The 24,857-nt window shown below is 39.3% G+C and overlaps 1 protein-coding gene and 2 long non-coding RNA genes across 5 annotated transcripts; all 3 read left to right on the top strand.

Moving 5' to 3' along the window:
• Positions 1 to 1,235: 1,235 nt before the first annotated feature.
• Positions 1,236 to 8,711, top strand: LOC113462415. The gene is made up of 3 exons (XR_005512283.1): positions 1,236 to 1,545; positions 3,582 to 7,409; positions 7,532 to 8,711. It is a non-coding gene; the product is annotated as an uncharacterized LOC113462415 (long non-coding RNA).
• Positions 8,712 to 10,856: 2,145 nt separating this feature from the next.
• LOC103705372 (RNA-binding protein 1-like) lies at positions 10,857 to 14,613 on the top strand. The gene is made up of 2 exons (XM_039127669.1): positions 10,857 to 11,216; positions 13,792 to 14,613. Exons 1-2 carry the CDS (start codon positions 10,941 to 10,943, stop codon positions 14,392 to 14,394), a joined length of 879 nt encoding a protein of 292 aa, XP_038983597.1. The 5' UTR covers positions 10,857 to 10,940; the 3' UTR covers positions 14,395 to 14,613.
• Positions 14,614 to 14,835: 222 nt separating this feature from the next.
• LOC120111142 lies at positions 14,836 to 21,796 on the top strand. 3 transcript variants are annotated; one of them, XR_005512281.1, is made up of 5 exons: positions 14,836 to 15,220; positions 15,384 to 15,552; positions 17,974 to 18,061; positions 18,403 to 18,546; positions 18,779 to 19,255. It is a non-coding gene; the product is annotated as an uncharacterized LOC120111142 (long non-coding RNA). The 3 variants fall into 3 exon arrangements; XR_005512282.1 differs by lacking the exons at positions 18,403 to 18,546; positions 18,779 to 19,255 and adding an exon at positions 20,234 to 21,796 and having other exon boundaries at positions 14,845 to 15,220; XR_005512280.1 differs by having other exon boundaries at positions 14,845 to 15,220; positions 18,403 to 19,255.
• Positions 21,797 to 24,857: the final 3,061 nt, after the last annotated feature.

The following is a 24,857-nucleotide window of genomic DNA, read 5'->3' as shown; positions in this document are numbered from 1 at the left end:
GAGGCGAATTACGTTCTTAAGGCAGTTATATCACACATCTCTATCTAGGTAAGCTCTTTTTAATTTTCTGATTTTATTCTAGTAAATTATTCTTTCATAATACTTTTATAAAATAAAGATACAGTAGTTTTAGGCAAAATACTTCCAATAATTTTCTCCCAAAATCTTACACACTTGGTGGAATGGTCCTTGTTTTGTGAATTAGCAACTTCATGGGTTTGCTGTCCACTTTTTCCAGCTTTGATGAACTCTACATGGGTGCTTCAAGACACCTGTTATTCAAGCTAGAATGCAGTAGAAGCATGCTTAACAAGATCTTGTGAAAATCACAAATATATCCATATATTTTTATGCTTTATATTGATAAAGAGGGTTTAATATTTGATCCGAGGTCCAAGTTAATTTATGCTGCAGCAAGCTCACACGGGAGCTTGAGTTTGTATGTTGTCTTCAACCACTGGGTATAGATGAATGAAAAATAATCACCCTCAATTCTCTTTATATTCTTTCTGTACCTCACTATTTTTATGCTCACATTTCTTCCAAGATGCTGGAGATTAACTAGATCACATTTTTAACAAGTAATTGGACCAAAAAGGTCTGATCAATGAACCTTAAATCCAAACCTTTAGCCTAAAGATAGCCTTTTGGGGTTTTTTTTAGCCCTATATAAGAGCCTAAGTTCTGCCCTGGCCAATGTGGGGATAAATACATACCCAAATAAATTTTCATATATTCTCCTCGTTTAAGCCTTATCATGCTCATCGGGTTAAAGAATCCAACTCCATTCAAATTCACAAATCCAATTACAAGAATCATGACCAACTCGTGATCAACTCAAGTAAGCCCATGCTGCAATATCCGCTAGATTATGTGGGCTATGGGCCGAGCTCAATCTGATATCATATGTTCCAAACTAGAATCATAAATCCAATTACAAAAATCATGACCAACTCGTGGTCAACTCAACTAAGCTCGTGCTGCAATATCTCCCAGATTATATGGGCTATGGGTTGAGCTCAGTCTCATATCATTTGTTCCAAACTGGAATCTCACCCGATGAGACTATGGCTTCTTAAGTTTTTTTGTCTTGTTTAAATACCTATTATCTATCCAATGCTTAGTGTCGATGTGTGATTAATTATATGGTTGCATGTAGGCTGGGCCAAGGCTAGGATCCAATCTAGATTTAGTCATGCAGCCCGGCCCATATCCATTCCAATGCAAACCCATTCTCGTGCTTCCCGTCTTGGAGAAACTCTTCGTCTCGTCCTCGGGAGTCGCTCTCCTCTATTCAGTCCTGTCTCTTCTTTTCCCTCTCCTTGTCTCCTCCGCCTCGGTCCATCGTACCCTCCTCTCCTCCTCCGTCGCCGCCGTCTCCTCTGGCCGTCGATCCGGATGACGGCCGCGATGGGCTCCGCTCCCTCCGCTGCCAGGGCTTTTCCCTCCCGGACGCTGTCAACGCTCTCGGCGATGTCAGCTTCTTGGCCGCGTCCACCGGCGAGCCCGTCCTCTTCAGAGAGGGGTCCCTTGGATCAGGACCAGGTTCAACCCTTCCTTCTCATATATGGATATAATTTTCCCTTTCCACTTTCATTTCTTTGATATTCTTCTCGTAGCAATTGGGAATTCGATCTTGAATGCTGTGTTATGGATTGATTACTCAACGACAACGTGAATTGGGAATTCAACACATGTATCTAACGTTTGAAGAAGGGCCAATGAGACAAGTTAGCATGAGTGAAGACAGAAACTTTATCATTATTCCATGAATAAGTCAGAATATTGTAATCCACATCTATGAATAACTGTTATCAAGTGAATTATTAATTATGGAGGACATTCTGGAAATAAAGTCGGTCGAAGACATGTACTCTAATGCTTTTCTCATGTGCAACTTAAGACTTAGTTTCTTTTGGTTCGTAGGAAGAACTTTTCTCACTAGAATATTTTTTCTAAGAAGTTAATGCCTAGATGCATGTTTGGTTAACTATAGGACAGTGGCACATTTTAGAATAGTTTATGTTTGGTTGAGCATCCACTTTTCTGAAACAATAATGTAAAATACTTGTTATGCTCTTAATATAGGGGGAGACCTTATCCTATTCTATCTAAAAGCTTAAGAGCATTTTTGGAAAAAAAAATTATTCTAATTTTCAGCCATTGGGAAATGGACTTTTCTATGTCTCATATGGATTTTTCTTTCTTGTGAAATATGAAAATCTTATTTCCATAGAAAATTTACTTTTTTATCTCTCTCCTTTGAAAACTCCAAGCAAATATGAGGCATTTCTTCATTTTTCTGTTGACCACACTTCCCCCCTCCTCTTTCCATGAACCAAATGAGTCCTTACTTTCCTAGAAAGAAGAAGAAAGTAAGTTGCAATTCATAATAAAAGGGCTAGATATGGCCAAAACAAGTTATGGATAATTTCCTGTCTTCATATATCAGCCATAAAGGCTGAACTATCATAAGTTGCAATTGAGCAAGTGGCTATCAACATTGTATATGTACTGTATTTATTGTGCCAGAACATAGAATATGCCAAAATCAAAGGACGACATGTTATGCTGTTGAAAGATATAATAAGCGCATTGACACACTATTTTTTTCCCCCCATAAGATACTTCTAGTATCTTTGAAGCAAGAAATACACGTGTTCTGAGCACTACATGATTTTCTCCATCTAAATTAATTTAGCATCCTAAGCCATTACCATGGTGAAGAGTAGTGCTAATTGCTGTCCAATTTATTAAACTTATTTGTCACTTTTTTTTTTATAAATGTAATCTACAATATAGCATGATCAATCATGAGTCAATATATATAAATAAAGACAACAAATTCTGTAAATTGAAATTTGGGGTATCAAACATGAAGGACTGATGTCACCCAAATGAAATAGCAAACTTTGGGTCAAGTTGACTGTGTATATGTTTGTATAATATGAATTTTTCTAATGGTTTTGTTATGTCAAGTTATTATCTGCAAGCTATTTGAAAATATCAAAAGCATATAAAAGTAAAAGAAGCTTGAAGAAAGCACATGTTACTTAAGAAATTATGTATGTTGGCGATGATAGATAGGATGTATCATTATTTGGTTCAGTTTATATTGTAAGTGTGGCACAAATCATGACACATACGAAATAAGCAGAAAAGGATTATGTTTTGGTTGGTTTTTTGATTTTTTTGTCTGTTATGAAACATTTCAGAAATACTTGCCGTGCCAACAGGCACTTCAATCTATGGCATGGACTAGGGATAAAGTAATGCAGAATTACATTGAGATTGTTTAGTATATATGCAAAGGACCAGAAATAACCCCGATCATGAGTTGAATGTGAAGGATGACTAAAAGAAAGATTTTTAATGTAAGTACTTAAAAGGGATCATAAAATCGAATCATGACCTGCACTGCTGGCTTATTTTTTTTATTTTATGAATGATAAGGTAGACTCTTTAAGTATATGCTCAAAATGATATAAGTGGGTAATTCTTTGTTGTTCTTGAACTACTTATGAATTCCTCTCCTTTATCATCTGGTTACTCTTTTTGCAACTAAATTGTGTGCTTATTAGGGAATGGCTGTGGTTGCATTTCCATGGCATTTTGGGTGCATTTGCTGGTGAGAGAACAACTTCTGAAGTCTCCAAGTGTAGTTCACCTTGTTTAGTGAGAATAGCTATTGGAAGTAGAGGAGGCACAATTTTCTTCAATCAAAAAATGGCTATGTTTTCTTTTCTTTGTTAATCTTAAAGCTGGAAAATTGCTTGAGTCTTGAAAGAGGCAAAGCCAAGATTTGTTTTAGCTGGCGTATTCTTTCTGAGTGGGTATAAGTCATACTTCTGGTTTTATAACTAATTAGCAGTAAGTATAATTTAATGAACATACGTACTGTGGATATTTGAGCTTGTATACTTGTGCTCTAATGGCATCTTTTTTCTTGTGGTGACTATAATGGAGTTGCTGGATTATTTATGTATAGATAACCTCATCTCTCGTTGTTTGGAAGTTTAACTCACCATCTCTTCCTCCATCTTCACTTACTGCCATCCTTATCAAGCCCCATATCCAATTTCGTATACGAGTTCATTGGTTACAGGTTGTTATTATAGTGGTCGGTGCAAGTCGAGGTTTTGAGTTGGGTGGTTCAGGTGGTAGGTTCGCCAAGGAATACCTGATTGCTTACCAAGAGCTTTTTTTCAATTCATTATGACTTGGTTTTTCCTGGGAAGTTCCTTCCATTGGTGAATTTCTCCTTCAAGGCTATTTTTTCAAATCGAATGAAGGCATGGCTTATGCTTAAATCCAATTGTGGTACATATGAGCATGTTGATTCTTTTTTTGGGCATTTAATCAGATTTGCTCATTTTCTCAACCAAATGTTCATTGACAGATCAATGATCATCTCATCCTCTCCAAGTCGATGAATCATGATTTGCAAGTTGGTAATCGTCTTCATTCTAGCACATAAGTTGGTTCTTGATTTGAAATATCTAATTTTCATTGTTGAGAAAATACCAGGTCATCTGTAAGCTGATGCATACTAACTTCCGTGTTTGTTGATTTTTATCTCTGTCTTTACATTGGGCAGCTACGTTGATTTAGAACTCTCTGTTCCAAAGAAGAAAAGAAGAGAGACGGGCTCTCCCCTGATTTTGAGAAGAAAGGAGAGAGCCTTCTCTCTCTTTTTTCTCTCTCATCTTTCTCTCTCTTATTTTCTCTCTCTTCTCTCTCCCCTCTTCACTTTTTTTTTCTACTTTCTCTCTCCTCTCTCCACTTTCTCTTTGTACTTTCTCTCTCCTTTCTCTCTTTAGAATGTTCAAGAAATCTGGAGTCGGATCATGTCGACTTGATCTACGAACTCGAGTTGACCCCTGAATTAGGTTCCTAAACTACTCTGGTGCCCGGGTTGCCTACTGTACAGATCACCCGACTTTGCCAAGTGTCCATAGAATCCAGTAATGATGAACTATGTTAAATAACCTTGGTCTTGATCGAGTCCATATTCTGGTTCCCGGGTCGCTTACTGTATGTTTCAAGAAAAAAATATAAGTTTTCAAAGGCTCTCAGATTGCTCGGACTGCCTCTACAAATAGGGGTCAATCGATACTTTGGAGCTAGCATCTAACTAACTGCATTCTGCCAACAAGTTAAAGCTGGTAACAAGTATGAATTATAATATCTTGTTGATTACGAAGATGGCTCTCTCATGGGTTATAGTGACTATAGCACGAATATCTATGAGCAATATTTTGATCCATGATAGAATTACATGACATGAAAAATGATTTACGAATTCATTTGCAATAAAAAACTTGGTACTATGTTTATAAAAGATGGATGATTTGCTTAATGACCTAGTTTTAATATATCGTATTATGAAATGCTTATTTTGTAATATCTATTATTTTTCTTAAATGATGCATTTATATAAAAAAACATATGCTTGATTCGGTAAATTAGTGAAAGATTTACTTATTAAATTGTGTCGCTCATATACCTCTATTTTTCTATTCTCTCTCTCGATGAATAGGGTTGATAGGAACACAAAATGACACAAGTTTGGAGTTCACGCTAGCAAGATTGGCGATCGATATAGCAGAGTAGAACTTTAGTTCTTTAATTAAATTATAAATTTGTAGTTAGTGATTTTCTGAATAGTAAGAATTATGGGTTTGGTTTTTATGTTTGAATGCAGACGCTCTGAACTAATATTGGTTTTATTTAATGGATATTGAAATTAGACTTTTAGTTATTCTATTTTATTTGTGATGAATTTGAAAGCTAAATGTAATGTTGGCTTCGTATTATTGTGGGCTATACCTCTCGATAACACGACCATGTTGTATTCTGGATCTAGGACGTGACAATGCAGAACAAGATATCTACCTAAAATAGCCTATGAACACCACTTAGTTGACACCTAGGCATCCAAAGTCCCCAAATGAGAAGTTAAGCACATTGGTAATAGTCTATACATAGAAAATTTGAAGAGACTTTAAAGTAACCCTACCATAATACAGCATGAGAAGGATCTCAGACATACTCAGCATAGTCTAATTATGGCTCAATATTTCTAATGTATTTTGTTGGATTTTAATAAAAAAGATTGGACGATCCTCAGAATAGTTAGCTTTGATGGATTCCACTCAGGATTTCCTTCAGCAAACAGTACCTTTACATCTCATGCAGCAGGGCATGGTAGGACGAGAGGGAGGCGTTTTTCATGTTTTTGGGCCCTCCCTTCATCATTCCTCCAAGCTTACCATGGAGACCCGCAATTCCACTTTTTGTCTGGAAGCAGCTGTTGACTCCAGCCAATACCCTTAAAAAGCATGGCAAGTTCGTATGGACATGCTAAGTTTTAGTGAAACAGGCTTCTCCATCCCTATTCCCACAGGGACCATCTCTCGTCCATGGTTCTGTGACGATATATCGTTATCAACTCAAATTAATTCCCCTACCCCGGAAACAACATCTACTTTTATGATTTTGATATTCTTTTTTTTAATTGGAAAATGATTTGGATGGCGACAATAGATTTAATTATGATCCTTGCGCTGCACTGCAATCTATATGGTATTGTTGTGAAGTGACTGGTTGGACAGTTGTTCTGCCTGTCGATCAATCTATCTCGGCCATGAGACCGTGAAAATAGCAGCCTTGTTTTGGCCACTCTGACCGGCATCCAGCTTGATAGATAGCGTAAGGTAGTAGAGAAGCAAAGGGCCCAGTACTGTCCCCAGTGCCACCTCGCCATTACTAGCCCGGCCTTTCAAGTTCTTCCGGGCAGTGGGCAGGTCAAGAACCCTTTGTGGCCGCATTGCTACCTTGACTTGGGGTGCAAGGGTTTAAGCGCCTTTAAAAAAGTAGGGAGTGGGGAGGGAAGGAAACGCCAGAACAATGGGCTATTTTGTCTTTCTCGGAACACAAATCCCTATGGAATGCAGGAGGGTTGCGCTAGGAACAAAGATGTCCTCCAAAGGTGTTTCTCTGAGAGAAGCCGAGAGGGCTTAGTTCTCCAAATCTTTCAGCTTCTTAATTTGCATCAGGCCTAGTGGAGAGCAGCCTGAAAGAGGAAGACGAAGTCAATGAACAACAGCAACAGCAGCAACAGCTGGTTGGGCTTCTCTCTCTCCCCTCAAATGAACATGGAGATGTCCTCAGAGCCGCATCACCAACCAAATAATCAGAGTCATCATTAACAAGCGCAGCCCACCCATGCTGCTGTCTCCTCTGCAGTCCCATGCAGCTTCTTTCTGTCTCCACCTCAGCTTAACAGCTCGGGTCTCTGCTATGGAGTTGAAGAGGAGAACCGCTCTATTCTCAGTTGTCTGTAATGCCGCCGAAGTCTGATGGGTCTCTTTGCATCATGGAAGCACTCAGCAGATCACAGCAGCAAGGTATGTCCCGACTGCTGCTTAATTTTCTTTCTTTAGATTCTTGCAGCTTCCAGACAAGCTGCTGTTTCTAAAAACATTCTGACAACCTTCTTTTTTTTCCCTTCCTGTTGAATGTGGTGAAGGAATGGTGCCATCTCCATCCCCAAAACTGGAAGATTTCTTAGGTGATGGTCCAAACATGGGGTCCCATCATCAGTATGGGAACAACGAAAGGGGAGCAATGGCCTTAAGCTTGGACAGCATATACTACCACCAAAACTCGCAGCCTGAGGGCAATAGAAGCCATCCTCTAGACCTCCTCCAAGTGCACCGGCACCAGCAGCAGCATCCATACTTCCAGCCGCTGCAAGAAGGCTTGTGCTCTGGGCTAACCGGCCATGAGATTTTTCAGGGTTCATTGGAGGAAGAACCAATGGCCGAAGATGGAATTCCAAGCTTGAGAAACTGGGTAGCCGGACAGTATGGTACTTGCAACAATGGATTGGATGAGGAAGGGGGCATAGGGTCTAGTCTTGTCGGTGCAATGGGGTAGGGAGGCTTGCAGTCCTTAAGCTTGTCCATGAGCCCTGGCTGTCCACAGCTCCACATCAGATAATCCGAATCCAAACCATTGCACTAAGATTGTATTGGCGCATGCGAGCTGGCCAACTGATCCTAATTTTTTTTTTTTGGTACTTTGAACTCCACTCGTATTCCAAGTCCGAAACCAAAACCAACTCCCCCGGCCGTTGCACTAAGATTGCTTTGGCGCATGCGAGCTAGCCAACTGATCCTAATTTTCTTTTTTTGGTACTTTGAACTCCACTCGTATTCCAAGTCCGAAACTAAAACCAACTCCCCCGGCCGTTGCACTAAGATTGCATTGGCGCATGCGAGCTGGCCAACTGATCCTAATTTTCTTTTTTTGGTACTTTGAACTCCACTCGTATTCCAAGTCCGAAACTAAAACCAACTCCCCCGGCCGTTGCACTAAGATTGCATTGGCGCATGCGAGCTGGCCAACTGATCCTAATTTTCTTTTTTTGGTACTTTGAACTCCACTCGTATTCCAAGTCCGAAACCAAAACCAACTCCTCCGGCCGTTGCACTAAGATTGCTTTGGTGCATGCGAGCTGGCCAACTGATCCTAATTTTCTTTTTTTGGTACTTTGAACTCCACTCGTATTCCAAGTCTGAAACTAAAACCAACTCCCCCGGCCGTTGCACTAAGATTGTATTGGCGCATGCGAGCTGGCCAACTGATCCTAATTTTCTTTTTTTGGTACTTTGAACTCCACTCGTATTCCAAGTCCGAAACCAAAACCAACTTCCCCGGCCGTTGCACTAAGATTGCTTTGGCGCATGCGAACTGGCCAACTGATCCTAATTTTCTTTTTTTGGTACTTTGAACTCCACTCGTATTCCAAGTCCGAAACTAAAACCAACTCTCCCGGCCGTTGCACTAAGATTGCATTGGCGCATGCGAGCTGGCCAACTGATCCTAATTTTCTTTTTTTGGTACTTTGAACTCCACTCGTATTCCAAGTCCGAAACTAAAACCAACTCCCCCGGCCGTTGCACTAAGATTGCATTGGCGCATGCAAGCTGGCCAACTGATCCTAATTTTCTTTTTTTGGTATTTTGAACTCCACTCGTATTCCAAGTCCGAAACCAAAACCAACTCCCCTGGCCGTTGCACTAAGATTGCTTTGGCGCATGCGAGCTGGCCAACTGATCCTAATTTTCTTTTTTTGGTACTTTGAACTCCACTCGTATTCCAAGTCCGAAACTAAAACCAACTCCCCCGGCCGTTGCACTAAGATTGCATTGGCGCATGCGAGCTGGCCAACTGATCCTAATTTTCTTTTTTTGGTATTTTGAACTCCACTCGTGTTCCAAGTCCGAAACCAAAACCAACTCCCCCGGCCGTTGCACTAAGATTGCTTTAGCGCATGCGAGCTGGCCAACTGATCCTAATTTTCTTTTTTTGGTACTTTGAACTCCACTCGTATTCCAAGTCCGAAACTAAAACCAACTCCCCCGGCCGTTGCACTAAGATTGCATTGGCGCATGCGAGCTGGCCAACTGATCCTAATTTTCTTTTTTTGGTACTTTGAACTCCACTCGTATTCCAAGTCCGAAACTAAAACCAACTCCCCCGGCCGTTGCACTAAGATTGCATTGGCGCATGCGAGTTGGCCAACTGATCCTAATTTTCTTTTTTTGGTACTTTGAACTCCACTCGTATTCCAAGTCCGAAACCAAAACCAACTCCCCCGGCCGTTGCACTAAGATTGCTTTGGCGCATGCGAGCTGGCCAACTGATCCTAATTTTCTTTTTTTGGTACTTTGAACTCCACTCGTATTCCAAGTCCGAAACTAAAACCAACTCCCCCGGCCGTTGCACTAAGATTGCATTGGCGCATGCGAGCTGGCCAACTGATCCTAATTTTCTTTTTTTGGTACTTTGAACTCCACTCGTATTCCAAGTCCGAAACCAAAACCAACTCCCCCGGCCGTTGCACTAAGATTGCTTTGGCGCATGCGAGCTGGCCAACTGATCCTAATTTTCTTTTTTTGGTACTTTGAACTCCACTCGTATTCCAAGTCCGAAACTAAAACCAACTCCCCCGGCCGTTGCACTAAGATTGCATTGGCGCATGCGAGCTGGCCAACTGATCCTAATTTTCTTTTTTTGGTACTTTGAACTCCACTCGTATTCCAAGTCCGAAACTAAAACCAACTCCCCCGGCCGTTGCACTAAGATTGCATTGGCGCATGCGAGCTGGCCAACTGATCCTAATTTTCTTTTTTTGGTACTTTGAACTCCACTCGTATTCCAAGTCCGAAACCAAAACCAACTCCCCCGGCCGTTGCACTAAGATTGCTTTGGCGCATGCGAGCTGGCCAACTGATCCTAATTTTCTTTTTTTGGTACTTTGAACTCCACTCGTATTCCAAGTCCGAAACTAAAACCAACTCCCCCGGCCGTTGCACTAAGATTGCATTGGCGCATGCGAGCTGGCCAACTGATCCTAATTTTCTTTTTTTGGTACTTTGAACTCCACTCGTATTCCAAGTCCGAAACCAAAACCAACTCCCCCGGCCGTTGCACTAAGATTGCTTTGGCGCATGCGAGCTGGCCAACTGATCCTAATTTTCTTTTTTTGGTACTTTGAACTCCACTCGTATTCCAAGTCCGAAACTAAAACCAACTCCCCCGGCCGTTGCACTAAGATTGCATTGGCGCATGCGAGCTGGCCAACTGATCCTAATTTTCTTTTTTTTGGTACTTTAAACTTCACTCGTATTCCAAGTCCGAAACCAAAACCAACTCTCCCGGCCGTTGCACTAAGATTGCATTGGCGCATGCGAGCTGGCCAACTGATCCTAATTTTCTTTTTTTGGTATTTTGAACTTCACTCCTATTCCAAGTCCGAAACTAAAACCAACTCCCCCCGGATATATAGAGCGGAAGGTCGTATCGATTCTTTCATCCATCTCTCTGGCTCTTTGTTCGTTGTTGAGTTCTTCTCTCTGGTAGGAGGTGTGATGGAGTCGTCGACGTCTTATTCTCCTTCTTCTGCTGCTTCTTCCTCATCCTCTTGGAACGAAGCGAAGCTCTTTGTGGGGGGGATTTCGGGGGAAACGACGGAGCACCGGCTGGTGGAGTACTTCTCCAAGTACGGCGAGGTGGCGTGGGCCAATGTCGTCGAGAACAAGATCACCGGTCGCAGCAGGGGCTTTGCCTTCGTCGGGTTCGTCGACTCGGCAGCCGCCGAGAGGGCTCTCGTCGGGACCAGAGAGCACGTCATCTTGGGGAGAAAGGTCAGTTATACTTTTTCTTTCTTACGCTTGGTTCTTGGTTATTATCTCACTGCAAACACGAATATACGCAACTTCAATCTTGGTTATTCAATGCAAAGAAGGAAAGGAGGATTAGTTTTTATTATTATTTTCACTGTTCTTGCTAATTATTTTATTGCAATGAGGGAAAGAAATTGGTTATAGTTGGGTTGTTATTTCTTTGCGTAGAAGAGTAAATGTTGGCTCGTGGTTATTATTTGACTCTGTAGGTTATTTTACTTACCATCTTCTTCGATACTATTTCTCTGAAAAATAGGAAAAAGATTAGTTCCTGGTTATTATATATTTCACTGCAAAACGACTAGTTCTTGTTTATTTTCCAACATTAAGTAAAGTGAAATATATTTCTTCTTGGTTATTATTTGACCTTGTAGATTGATTTTTTTTAGAAAGAAAATTCGTAGGTTGATGTTAATTCATATTTCCTTGTTACAACACAAGCGTGTGGTTGATTACTTTCCCTTTTTCTTTTCTGGTATTTCTTGTTAGACTTATATTTGGTGTTAACTTTCTCTTTTTCCAGACTGCAAAACAGGATGATATTGTCCATCCTTTCCTATTTAATTTCAAAATCATTACAACAATGCTGTATCTTTTTCGGTTAAGATATTTTATATTTTAGTTAATTTCAAAATCCTATAATGTTTGCAACAAAGTTAGACATGCATAATTTTATATTTTAGTATAATTAATTTCTTTGAAACCAAAAGTATGGCCGCATAATTTAAAAAGAAAATGTCCCTTTCTCCTGTGCTGCAACTTAATGAAGTTGATTACAAACTTGAAAACTAGAAATGAGTTTTGACCTTGCGTGGCTTTTTGGTCGGTTAAATTTCCTCATTTCTTTCCATGACTTACCTCGATCAGATGCATGGTAGTGTACATTTGGCCCCTTCCAAAACTTGCAGGGAGCAGCTTCATCACATACATAGCAATAACACTGCAATTAACCAAAAAACAAAAGAAGAGGTTAAAACCAGCGATGAATATCACAGTCGGTAACAAAAGGAAGGTTCTTAAACAGCCTAGTTTGGGAAAAAAGAAAACCACAGAGTAAAAGACTAGTTTGGAAAGTGAAGGTGCAAACTGGATTTGCTGGTAAAACCTATGTTGATACAAGAGACCTGAGTTCAATTCCTATCCTCATTCATTAACAACAGTGATTGGAAAGTGTGTCCTGTAAAGTAGAGTTTTCAAGGAAAGCCACAAGTCGATGCCATTAGAATAACTTATAGAAACCATCTAGTGAATTTTCGGGTGGATTGGAAGAAAGCAGAGTCTTATGCTCTAAATTATCAGCACAAAAAAAAATAGAATAAATGTGTTGGGTGCTAATACTGAACCAAAGATCTCAGTTTTTCTTCTTTTTTTTTAATTAATTCATAAAGAAATTAGATGAGCAGTTATGATATATTATTCTGCCTGTTGCTTGTGCAAAGTGACGGAAAAAAAAGGTGAGGGAAGGTGAGAAATAGGTAGAACACAAATCCTGAGGCGCTATACATGGAACTGCAAAGAAACAAGCTGTTCATGTATAGATTGTGTTCAGCTGAATGACGAGCTCGACTGAGCTCGTTTTCTTTAGGGGGAAAAGCCAAGCAAAAAACATCATTCGATGTTTTAAGCTTAAGCTGCAAAGGAAACAAGCTGTTCACGAATATATTATGTTCAGCTGAATGACGAGCTCGTTTGATTTTTTTTTTTGGGGGGAGAAGCCAAGCAAAAACATCATTCAATGTTTTAAGCTTGCAAAAGTTAATAGAAGCTAGGGATCAGATCAATGACAATCCTATTCAAGGTCATTAGTAAACAAATAAGCCAAACTTCAATAACTGTTATGAAGATCGGCTCGAGCTTGACTGCACCATTCATATAACAAGCTGAGTCTGATCAGCTTACAACTTATTTCAAGATGCAAGAGGCACCCAATAATGCAATTTCAAGATTTTCAGGATACCAGAAGTCACCTTAAGTGAATTTTCTATTTGCCGAAAATCTTTGAGATTGCAGGGCTGGCAGCTTTCCAATTAATCCATCTTACTTTCTGTGACCCTGATTAAGCTGATTTCCACTCTGTATCATGTTCCCCACATCAACTACATCAATTCAAGGAGACGACTAAGACAAGGCCAATAACATAAGATGAAAAGGGGGATCATGAAGGCCATTAATTATGCAATTTAAAAAATTTTGGGATACTAAAATCCAATCCAAAAATGTATTAGTGAAGTCCCCAAAACCTTTGATATTGCAATAGCGACCTCCTTCATCCCTCCTACCAAATCGGATCCCTGTTTCCTCCCTTGCTTTCAATGATGTAGAAGAAATATGAACAATGTGGCAGATGCAAAGCCCCCCCAAAGCAGAATAGACTTCTTTTGGTGCATATATGACACAAACAGTGCCAGGTTTAGATTTGTCCTTTCATAATGAGTATGATTGCAGTATGTTTTACAACAAAGTTGGGTTCTTTCTCATAGTCTTTGTCTAATTTTCTTTGTGTCTATTTATTTATTTTTGGATCATGCTTTTTCAGGTAGAAGTAAAAAAGGCCATACCCAAATACCTTGAGTACCAAAATCATCACAAGGAAGTAAATCAGATTCCTTTGAACCCGAGGAAGATTTTTGTAGGTGGTTTGCCTCCTAAGCTGACTGAGGATGAGTTTAGCAGCTTTTTTGAGCAGTTTGGTGAAATTAAATATGCTGTTCTGATGTATGATAATTTTGGCCGACTAAGAGGCTTTGGCTTCATTGAATTCCACTCAGTGGAGGCTGCGGAGAAGGTATTGCAGAACAGGTTCTATGAATTGAAAGATAAGAAAGTTGAGGTCAAGAAAGCGGTGCCTAAAATTGCGAAATACTATAACAAGGAAATCAACTCTTGTCTCAGTGAGCATATGATAATTGGTGGTGGAGGAGGATATGTTTTTGACAATGACCAAGCTGGTTTCTATCCAGTGTATGATCCTAGATATTCAGGTTTGCAGCATTATGTGTCTCCATTTTTTCCTGACTGCGCTTCTCAATATAGTGGCTTTTCCGGAGGATACATTGTTGGATGTTATGGTGGAATTGGTTATAGCTCTTTGTATGTCTGTCCGGAGTTGGTGCCAGCATGGAATTGGTATGAGGTCTAGAGCAGCAACTAATTTTTATACTTCGACTCCATGATTGCTGCAAATACAATGCAACAAATGGATTTTTTCATGTTATTGTATTTTTGTATTTTGTCAAGGAACTTCTCCTGGCAAACTAATTTCACAGTTTTTTATTTTTTTGTGGATTGTGCAATATTGTTCTGAGTTATTTACAGACAATTAGAAAAGTGGCTGCAATAATATTTACATTGGAACTTATTGAATGCATTAACAGTCGATGTATTTATGGGTTGATATGCATTTTTTTATTTAACTATGTGGCTTTTTTGTTTGGCTGGGATAACAAGGAGGGATGAATGGATATATGTTGATTTGTTTTCTCTGCTATATGGTGTGGATGGATATTGACTTGTTGGCTCTAGACCATATTTTGATAGAATCATTAATCAGACACTTCATTTGCATCCGAAAGTTCACTTTGAAGTCATCATATACGTAATCTCACAGATTTCAAAAGAAAAAGAAACGAATGGCCGATGGGGTTTAAAAAGATCCAAAGAATGGCATGAGATACATGTACCCCTATGTTTTCCGAGTGATGCCCCTCCTCCGCTTCCTCTCCTCTCCTCCCCTTCTCCAAGTCCGATAGCCCTCCGGAACCAGGACAACAACGGCCGCTCCACCTATCCCTCTCCACCGCCTACGGCGCCGGCGACCTCGGCCCCTCCGTCCGTCCCCTCTCCACCCCCTCCTTCCCCGCCCTGCAGGAAGACGAGATCGGCTCCGTTGGCGACGATGGCGTCCCCTTCGAAGCCGTCATCCAGTTCGTGAAGCCCGCTTCTCCCAACAAGCTCGTCTCTTAGGCGTACGTTTATCCAAACAAAAAAAAAGTTCCAATGTTTCGTCCAATTTCATGTCTAAACTTTTCTCATAGCCCTCTCTAAAAATCCAATCTTTCGTCCAATTTTGCCTCTCATTTCGTTATTTTAGTCATGGAGGTTTCATTTATAGCTTGGGATTTCAAGCAGGTGGGTCTTTTGGCCGGACGGGATGTTCTGTGCCTGCTTATCTTCTCGATGGTTGGGAGGTTCAGCCATGGACTCCCTGTTCTTGACGTCGAGACCTTGCAGACTGCAAATAGACCCTCAGTTTCCACCCAGCAATGAAAGGTGAAGGACATGGGCAGTGGGAATACCGGTAATCATCAATTTATTTGAGAGAGTTTTGATTTGATTGTACAGAAGGTGAAGGACATGAACTTTCAAACTTTGAACTCTTTTGTATTTTGGATAAAACAAAAATATTAAGATCATCAAGATAATTATACTGCTGTATCTCTTAGCCCTTGCACTGTTGCATATGAGCAGTTCATTTTATCTAGTTTCACTAGTTCCTTTGGATGTCATGTTAATTCACCTGGATGCTTGCCTTTCTAACAGCCAGTGAGGAACCTTATCTGTCTAGTAGTTTGAGTTTTGACAACTCCATGATATCTTCTGCTCCTCAAGGACCTCAGCACTACTTGGAATATCGGAATGCTTAGTAATGATGGCAGTGGTAGCATGCATGAGGAATATATAATTGTTAAAAGAAATTGTGGATCTTCTTTCTTGTTTGCTGTTGTATGCACCTAATTGTGTCAGCCTTAGAGAGAAGCTTCGTTGTCAAGACATGTTAAACAGGATTATGCAATGGGTCATCGTTGTTGTTACATCATCTTTGTAAAAGCAAATTGTCGGCGAAGTTCCTCATTTGAGATTGACTATGTAGTACTACATTTCTCCTAGAGCCATATTCATGAAGATCACTTTCATAACCAAAAACCATTAAGAAAACTTCTGAAAAGAGGAAACTATTCCTTCATGCTTTTTCGTAACTTTTCCAATGTCTTTCCTAGTGATTCCTTGCAAGTGTTGCTTGACAACCATTCATTATGCATTCTTACTGATATAATTCCATTGCCAGTTAGGACTTGTCGTCAGGACATATTCCACCAACTGCATTCATGTTGATAGCTATGTGAAGTGCCGGTATCTTGCTGATTGCATGGCAAGAGAATTAAACCCCAAATGTACGGATACGTTATGTTGGTCATGGTGACTTGTAAATTTTTAGTACCCTAAAAGACCAATAAGCCTTCTTTTCTAAGGAGCTATTAGTTTATTGTAAATGGTTTTCCAATTGATGGTAAAAATATAGAGAAAGGGGAGAGTTTACATGTGGTCTTTATTGATTTAGAGAAATCTTATGATTAAGTGTTAGAAAAGGTGATTTTGTAGGCTTTAAGAAGAATGACTGCATGGACGGTATATTGAAATATTCGAGGATATTTATGCTGGGACATTAGCAAGTGTTAGGAGTTGTTGTTGTAAGTGTTTTCCGGTTACAATAGGCTTGCAAGCCCCTACCTATTTGTATTCATTATGGATGAACTTATATGTAATATTCAGGAAAATGTACCACGGTGTTTGTTGTTTGCAGACGATATGGTGTTGTTTGATGGAAAGAAATCTTTGTTAAATACTAAATTGGAATTATGGAGGAAAAGTTGGGTGGATAAAGGCTTAAAAATTTGTAAAACAAAGAGAGAGTATATCGAATGCAAATTTAATGAGAATGGAAATGAAGACTTCTAACTTTGCAACTTTTACTTGCTGAACTGGAAGAAGTAGATAAACATTTTAGCCTTTAACTGTGTCATCTCATATATGATGTGGTGTTCTCTCTTCAACTTTTAATCTCATGTATGGCTCTTTTACCAGCCCTCGCACATGTATTTTGTGCCTTCATTTTTTAGAAGGCATTTGAGCAACCTGCTGCATTTTTTTAACTTTACTTCTAGTATGCCACAAGCTCTGCTCGCATCAGCATGCAAATTTCATGGTTTCAAATGCCAATTGAACTTGATCGATGTGAGGAAATCCAACTATTTGAAATGGATTAAAAAATCAAGTTACATTATTAAAAGTTGAACTTCGTTCTGATATTTCTTAGTTCCAAGCAAGCAGGCTTTAATGCTGTTTAATTAGAGTTGCACATGATTAAGCTTGGCTGATTGCACATCTCATCAGATGAATGCCACAAACCTTTAGCCAATGCACTAAAACATGGTCATCAATCACATGAACATATTTTTGGTATGAATATATTGTACTTTCCGCAGGCATTTTCTTTTTCTAATACACATCGTAGAAATGGTGGGAATCAACTAATATTTTGTTATTCTGAGGTTTCATGTTTGATATCTCATATACTTTCTCCATAATTAATTATTCTGAGGTAGATAACTCATTGTAAAAGGGGGTTATGATAATCTTCTTCCTGGTTTATTAGACCTGAATGATTCAGGAGGAACAGAGACATGATAGTCCTGTATGATTATTCGCCTACTTTAATTAGGAACTCAGGAAAAGAGATGGTAATGGTGCTGTCATCATCAGACATTTTATCTTCGATGGTCTTTGATATTATATTAATCTATAAGGAAGATTCTGTTCCTTATGTTTGGGTTGGACATTAAAATTACCTCTTTGGAAACTTTCAACTAAAATTTCGAGTTTTTTTTTTTTACAGAATTAAAATTGCAAGTTACTGGAATGTTTTGTCTACCCTTTGCAGTTGTTCATGTCATTGGTTTGGAGATGGTGATTTTGGGCCCTCTATGGTTTCTGTTTCTCCTTCATATCCATTTACTACCACCAGACGTGTAAGTCGTTGTTTGGCATTTACATATTATGGTAGCAGAATGTCCTGAGATTACAATTGAATAGCATTTTCTTTAATCAAGAAACGGGTATCTGTTTGTTTCCTCGGCATCTGTTTTTCATACTTTTTTTGTGCCCAAATCTTCTGCAATACCTTCCATTACTTGATATTTTATAAAGTAATACACTAATGTCTACTAATACTTAGGAACCAAATTAGTTCCACAGTTTAAAACTAATTACCTATATTATCTACTAACTTATAGTGTTTTTTGTGCTTGAAGATTAATATTAGGTGTACATATGAATATGCATACTTATGCATACTATGTCTGTAAAACAGTCCATTTGATTACTAGTATAAGTGCAAGAAGCCTGAAGGAAGACCTACCCCTAGTCTCAGTCTACCTCGCTGTCTTCATGCCATGATTTTCAAACAGAGGCTGTCAAGCTCGCGAGCACCGTGGAAGATTTCATTTTGCTTCAGGTAAATAGAATACTATGCACATTTAAGATAGATAAGTAGATGGTGTTCCAGTTGGTGGTGAATAAATATTGTGTTCTAGAGGGCAATTATCATATGATTTAGGGGATAATCAATGTCTGTAGTTAGTTAGTTGAGCCTTCATATGCTTGCAGTCAATTTTGTCGGCTTTTGTAAGCCTATCTTTAGATTGTTTCCTCGAAAACCATGGTTTTAAGCTGTACACACTCTTGAGGTTGATGGAAAGCGAAGTGCAGCAAGGGGAGTCATGACAAGAGACAATACCAGAAAGGCTTTCGGAGGACTCCTGTTAAAGACAGCTATGGAGGTGTTATTAACCACAGATTTAATGGGTCGGAGACTGCCAAACTTAAGAATTTCACGATGGTGGATGGAATTTGACTCTGTTGGTACATACAAGCTGGCTGAAAAGGATACTATTGAAGCTATATGCTTGATGCATATATGGCCAGAGACATCTTGATTAGGACAAAGAGTTTGAGGAGGTAAATTCCGCCGACACTGTGTGTAGGAAAAGAACCTGAAGGTTGTTCAGCAAACCTGTCAAATGAAAAAGGAGAAGTATGCGGACAAACTGGTATTTGGCATGAGTATGTAGGAAAAGGAGATGTATAAGGACACCTTTCTATTCATATAGATGTGATGTAGAAAATAAAATAAAAATATTTAAGGCATCCGAATTATGAAGTAATTAATGTGTTATTGTCCTTAAAATCAACCAGACATCAGCTGCATCCATGTATAGTAATATAATAAATGAAAATATTTTCTGATACATTTGGGTGGTTTTCCACTGTTTTGCTCAACACATTAGTCCCCCTATCATTTCTCATACCTGCAGATATCATGTCAATATAGGAGATGAAAGTTGTTCTGTTGAATGATTTCTTGGATAAGCGAGTGCAACATGATGATCCATCTGCTTTCTCCTTGTCTTCTAGAATGATTGGTGACGTATTATTTGATAGTCCATATAAGACTGACCTTCAAGGCTGCTGTAGAAACTCCATGCAAGTGCTGATCCTGTGGCTGATGGCCATAAACTGAAGCCCTAAAACGTAATGCTTGAAATCCAAAAGAACTCCAATTCTAGGTATAGTGTTGAATGTGTCCCATTCAGAGGAAGACAAAGGTGAGCATTTCTTAAACATTTAAGAGCATATTGCACACGGAGAAGATATGCTAAATGAACATAATACCATAAGCATCTGCATTGAGAGTCACGAGAACTCAAGTCTTACTAAATTTTCATAAACTGTAACCTCCTTTTGAGCCTTGTTCCTGTAATCCAAGGTTCAAATTCCAGTTTAAACTAATCTAGTAGAGCGAAAGCTTGTAATATCACAAATTATCTGAAATGTATGTGTGGTCCTGTCATTAAAGAAAATCTAAGGATTGGTAATATCATGGATGCTCCTTTTCTTAGACTCCTTGTTTTGTTCTTGATGGATAAAGAATTTTGCGCATGACCGGCCACTTGGGTTGGCGTCCTGTCACCGCTGCATATCTAGATTTGTTCTTCCAATTCCCCTTCCCTCTTCCCATAAATTCCTAGTCCGTTTAAAAATAACGTACAACAACAATGCAAAAACAAATCATGTTTTTTTTTTTTTTTTTTCAGAAATCGCTACTGAATTTATCTCCTCTAGTGCTCGCAATGTACTTGCAGTGCTACCCAATCTGCGGTCCATGGGACGGCCTTCCTCCTCTCTTCACCTCGACGTCGTGACCTGAAAGAGATCTGCTGCCCGCCCGGCGCCAGTGGGTGTTGCTCCTAGATCCATTACTAGAGTTGTCATCTTCTTCCTTGTCATTTCTATAATTCGGTGTCTTCACTCTTCTTGATTCAATTAACTCAAGTCGTAGATCAATGCATGGTAATAATCAAGGACTTGATATAGATTCTTCACGGGAAGCTTGGTCATGATTAAGGACCATCGAATGGGCCTTCCCTCTAGGTATTCAGTGAGTGCAAGCTCGAAGGCTTTGTCCTTGTACCAGCTCCATTCATTTTGCGGGGAAGGAGTCCTGTTAGAAGCCATGAATTCTCTTTCAGAAGAGAATGATAGATTGTATTGTAATTACTCGAGGTAATCAAGGGAGGTGTAGAACTTGGCGATAGTTCTTGAGACAGTCTTCCATTCTCAAGCCAAGCGAAGATGCATAGAAAGTCCAAACAGATGTATGAGGATCGGATCCTTTGATTTGTTGCCTTCCTACGTTTGACTCTTTTCCGTTCGGTCGACATGTACATGACTCTCTATTAAAAAAAAGGTCATGTATATAACTCTTGAGCCGCGTTAGATTTAGGAACAAGAAAAATAGAAACAGTGAAAATTCTGTCTATGGAAATAGTTATATCATGATTTGTATCGATTTTTATTTGGGATCTTATTTTTGAATAACAAATAGTATTTTTTTGCATGATACTTTGAATGATGGTTTTTTGTCCAAGGAATAGTTTATGATAGTGCTTGCCAGTTATAAACAAGTTTGAGTGGCACAACTATTCTTTGCTATGTTTTCTTTCCAAATATTGTGGCGGCCCTAAGATTTATGTGGCCTTGTGCCTACTTTATGCATGATCTGAACCCATGCGACCTTGATGTTTCAAACACATGCACAAGCTCTCGAGGGAACTGTAGGTCAGTGGGGACTGGTCTTGGTGTCAACCAGATTGAGTGAAATGACCTTTCAGGCTGGAGCAAAAGCTCGGATGTGTTCTGTAGCCTTGAGTTGGTCGATGCCTTGGCCTTGTTTCTTCCCATGCACATGCACATGAGATTCTTTCTTCATCCATCATAGCTTTTTTTTTTATTTGCTGAAAATCCATCATAGCATTCAGAGGGTGTCAGGAGGTATGACTCTCTGATGCCCACCATTTCAACCACATCGTTGCACTTGGATTTAAGCATCTTGCGAGTATGAAAACTATGAAACCACCTTCAGCTAAACTTAAACTCTTTATCTTCTCTCAAATCATTGGCATGGCCACAATCAATCGAGTCTTATAATTATTAGAATAACCATGAATACAAACCTTGCCTATTTTGTATTCACTTTGCGCGTCTTTCTTCTGTATATATATACTTCAAACATCCTAAAATGAATGTTATACAGTTCAAAATCCCTTCTAATTTCCTTTATTCATTATCATCTTTTTGATCTAAAGTCAAGATATCATCGAGCCCATATATAGTTCTCATCCAACGCTACCCCTTAAAATTATCCTCCCTCACCAAATCATTGCCGAGCCCTGAGAATTTCACTACGTGGTGCAACTGTCGCATGGCCAAGTTTCTCTGCTTGCTAAAATTCTTCTTCTTTTTATGGAAAAGGACGTTAGAATCATGTCTTTTATTGATTAGAGCCAAAGAATACAAGTATAATTTGCTGCCGTAGAAGAAGGCAGCAAATCAAAGAAAAAAGAGTCTTTTATGACAAAGAAGTAGAACAAAGATAAAAGAAGGAAACTCCTCGTGAGCAATCTCATGAAGTGCCACGGGATGACCTTTTCTTATTCTGCTCTTGCTTGACATGGTAAACAGTATTGCCAAGCATTATCTCAGTTATTTAATCAGTTTCATGGCCCTTCTTTTAGAGCAATTACATTTTTGTGCTTCTATTCAAAAATTATATTAAACTGGAAAGGCTTCTTGTCTATCTTTATTAGATTCATGTATTTTTGTTGAAATAGTGTACTTGATAGCTATCTATTTCTATATTATTTTTTAAGTACTTTATATTTATTAAAATTTTTTATTATTTAAAAAAAGGCTTTATTTATTGGATTCGCTTTAGGCTCCCAAATGTATCGAGCCGCCTCTGCTCGTGAGCAATCTCAAACAGAGAACTTCCCCTCAGCTCAGAATAACGCTTCTCACATGTGTAACAAGATCTTTCTTTTGGGGTTTAAGCGATCGGGGACAAAAACCTGGGACTCAAAATTGTTTTGTTTCTTTCCAGAGCCATGATTCATAACCAAATCGATCCGATCTGCCATGCGTTCACCGAGAGAGGCAACTAATTTTCTCATACATACCCATGAGCAGTTCAAGTCTATCAAAAAAGATTGCTTTTTTCTTGGTTGTGGGGGTCTCAGTTCCATCAAATCAAGCCGCGGCATAAGCTACTGCTTGCTGCTATTCCATCTTTAGCAGAGTAGGCCCTGTTTTCTTTCTGTAGCATTCCGTCTCGTCAGAGGGTTGGACCCCATGGACGGTCTTCCGAGATCTTTCAATGCTCCCCTGGAAGTGACCCCCGGTCGCTTCCGCTCCATGGCTGGTCTCCTCGCAGGCACACCACGAAGGAACTGCTTCGCATCTTTATGACTGACCGAGACTGCATCATCAGAGACTGAGAGGGACGTCGCACCTCGTTATTTATCTCACATATATTCCTTGCCAATTAAGGCAAGGATAAGATAAATAACCCAGGAGCCTTAAATGTGGCGGTCTCGCCCACCCTTCAGCCAGCTGTAGGAACGGGTCCTGACATCTATAAGCCACTGCAGAGCTAAGGACGCCATGGTATCTATCTGCCTATGGATATATCTCTCCAAGCCTCCATTAGGGCTGGACGTGGCTGTTGCTTAGATCCATCTAGTTTTGCTCCATTAATAGCTACGGTCTTGCCTCGACCGATGGATGTGGTCAGTTTACTGGTAGGCAAGTTGACACCTACGGTATTGACTCCTTCGTTGAAATATTTTTTATGAAAAAAAGTTGATACTTGAAAAAATAATTTTTCTATATTATAAGTTTTTTTAAAAAATTATATAAAATATCTGTTATACGTATTTTATTAAAAGATAAGACTTTATCTTTTTTAATTTAAGAATATTTTTGAAAAAAAAAATTAGAAATTTTATTTTTATAGAAAAATTATTTTATGATATTTCTTTGTTCTTTCATTGATCATATTTTTCCTCACTGTCGTTCCACAAACCAAATGAGCTCTATACGACTTCTTAGCAAGATTTTTGAAAAAAAAAAAACTAGGGAGGATGGATGCACTGTTAAATATTATCCATAGTAAGATATTTTACCAACTTTAGTCATTTGGTACCCTCTCTTGGCAAGATAATGTAGTCTTACCTCACTCGTACCTGCTTACCAGCTTGAGCCCTTAATACTTTACTTGCCTGACCCTCCTACCCAGTTTGAAGTCTCAAATCATTTTTCTTTTCTAATGCAAAAGATGGCAAGCACATCAAAAGTCTGAAATCGCTTGAATACTCAACCTGCTTACGTCTTCAATCCCATTCAGAATAGGGAGTTCAAGTCAAGGACTTCCTGAGTAACAACATTGTTAGAGAAAATATATGAGGATTTGAAACATCACATAAAGATAGCAATGTTTGAGCAATATAACTACATCGACTCGTACTTAGTCTGGTTAGCAGGTCATGGGTGTCTTAGTCATACCATAGCAAAACTTGTGCTGGTTTTCAAAAGAACAAGAGGAGAAGTGATTGGGTATGAGGGGCCAAAAAACAAAAGAAAAAGCAAAAGTGTAAAGCAGACTTCTTTTCAGCCTTAGCAGCAATGACCTAAAAACAACTTTGCATTGGAGACTCTGGCCTCCTCCCAGGCTTCTTTAATCACACAAAACAGAGGGGAATGTGGGAGCACTGCACAAATCCATTTGAACTTCCAAGAGAGCCCCACCACATCGGATACAGGCAAAGACCGTAGTGTCGGGCATTGTAGGCATGGTGTTTGTTTGTGGTTTGTTTTAATGCCCCTTCTTGCTTAGCTTCACAATTCCTTGTCCACCCGAATCCGACAGCTGCTTTCCCTGTTGCCTGACGGTGGAAAAGAGGCGATGACTTAATCGTTTGGAATTTGGGGGGAAAAAGATCCAGAGAATCGACAAAATCCTAAAAATAATGTTCATTTTACGAGCGATTATATATCTTCAACAAGATTAGAAAGGTGAAAACAATAATTAATAGCAAAAACATTGTTACTAGCAGGGACAGAGTATAATTAATCTGTAATCCCATAGGCATTTTCTTGAATTAATAATAAGTAATTGACAGACAAATCTTAGAATCCGTAAGAAAAAACGAATAACTCTTTATTGATTTGAGTCTTTAGTCTAGCTCAAATTCTGAAAGAAAAGAATCATGATTCGTTCGAAAATACTTTAACAATTTGCAAGATATTAGTTACGTGCCTAATTAGCAATGTCACATGTATTTGCTGGACTTCTCAAGACAAGGAGGATGGAAGAAGTGCATCAGAAGTGATTAGGACTTATGACACTTGCCTTGGATGTTGACCTCTCAT

Source organism: Phoenix dactylifera, chromosome 6 (genome assembly GCF_009389715.1).
Source record: "Phoenix dactylifera cultivar Barhee BC4 chromosome 6, palm_55x_up_171113_PBpolish2nd_filt_p, whole genome shotgun sequence".
NCBI lineage: Eukaryota > Viridiplantae > Streptophyta > Magnoliopsida > Arecales > Arecaceae > Phoenix > Phoenix dactylifera.
Note: the sequence above shows the minus strand (reverse complement) of the source record. Positions and strands in the feature narration are given on the sequence as shown.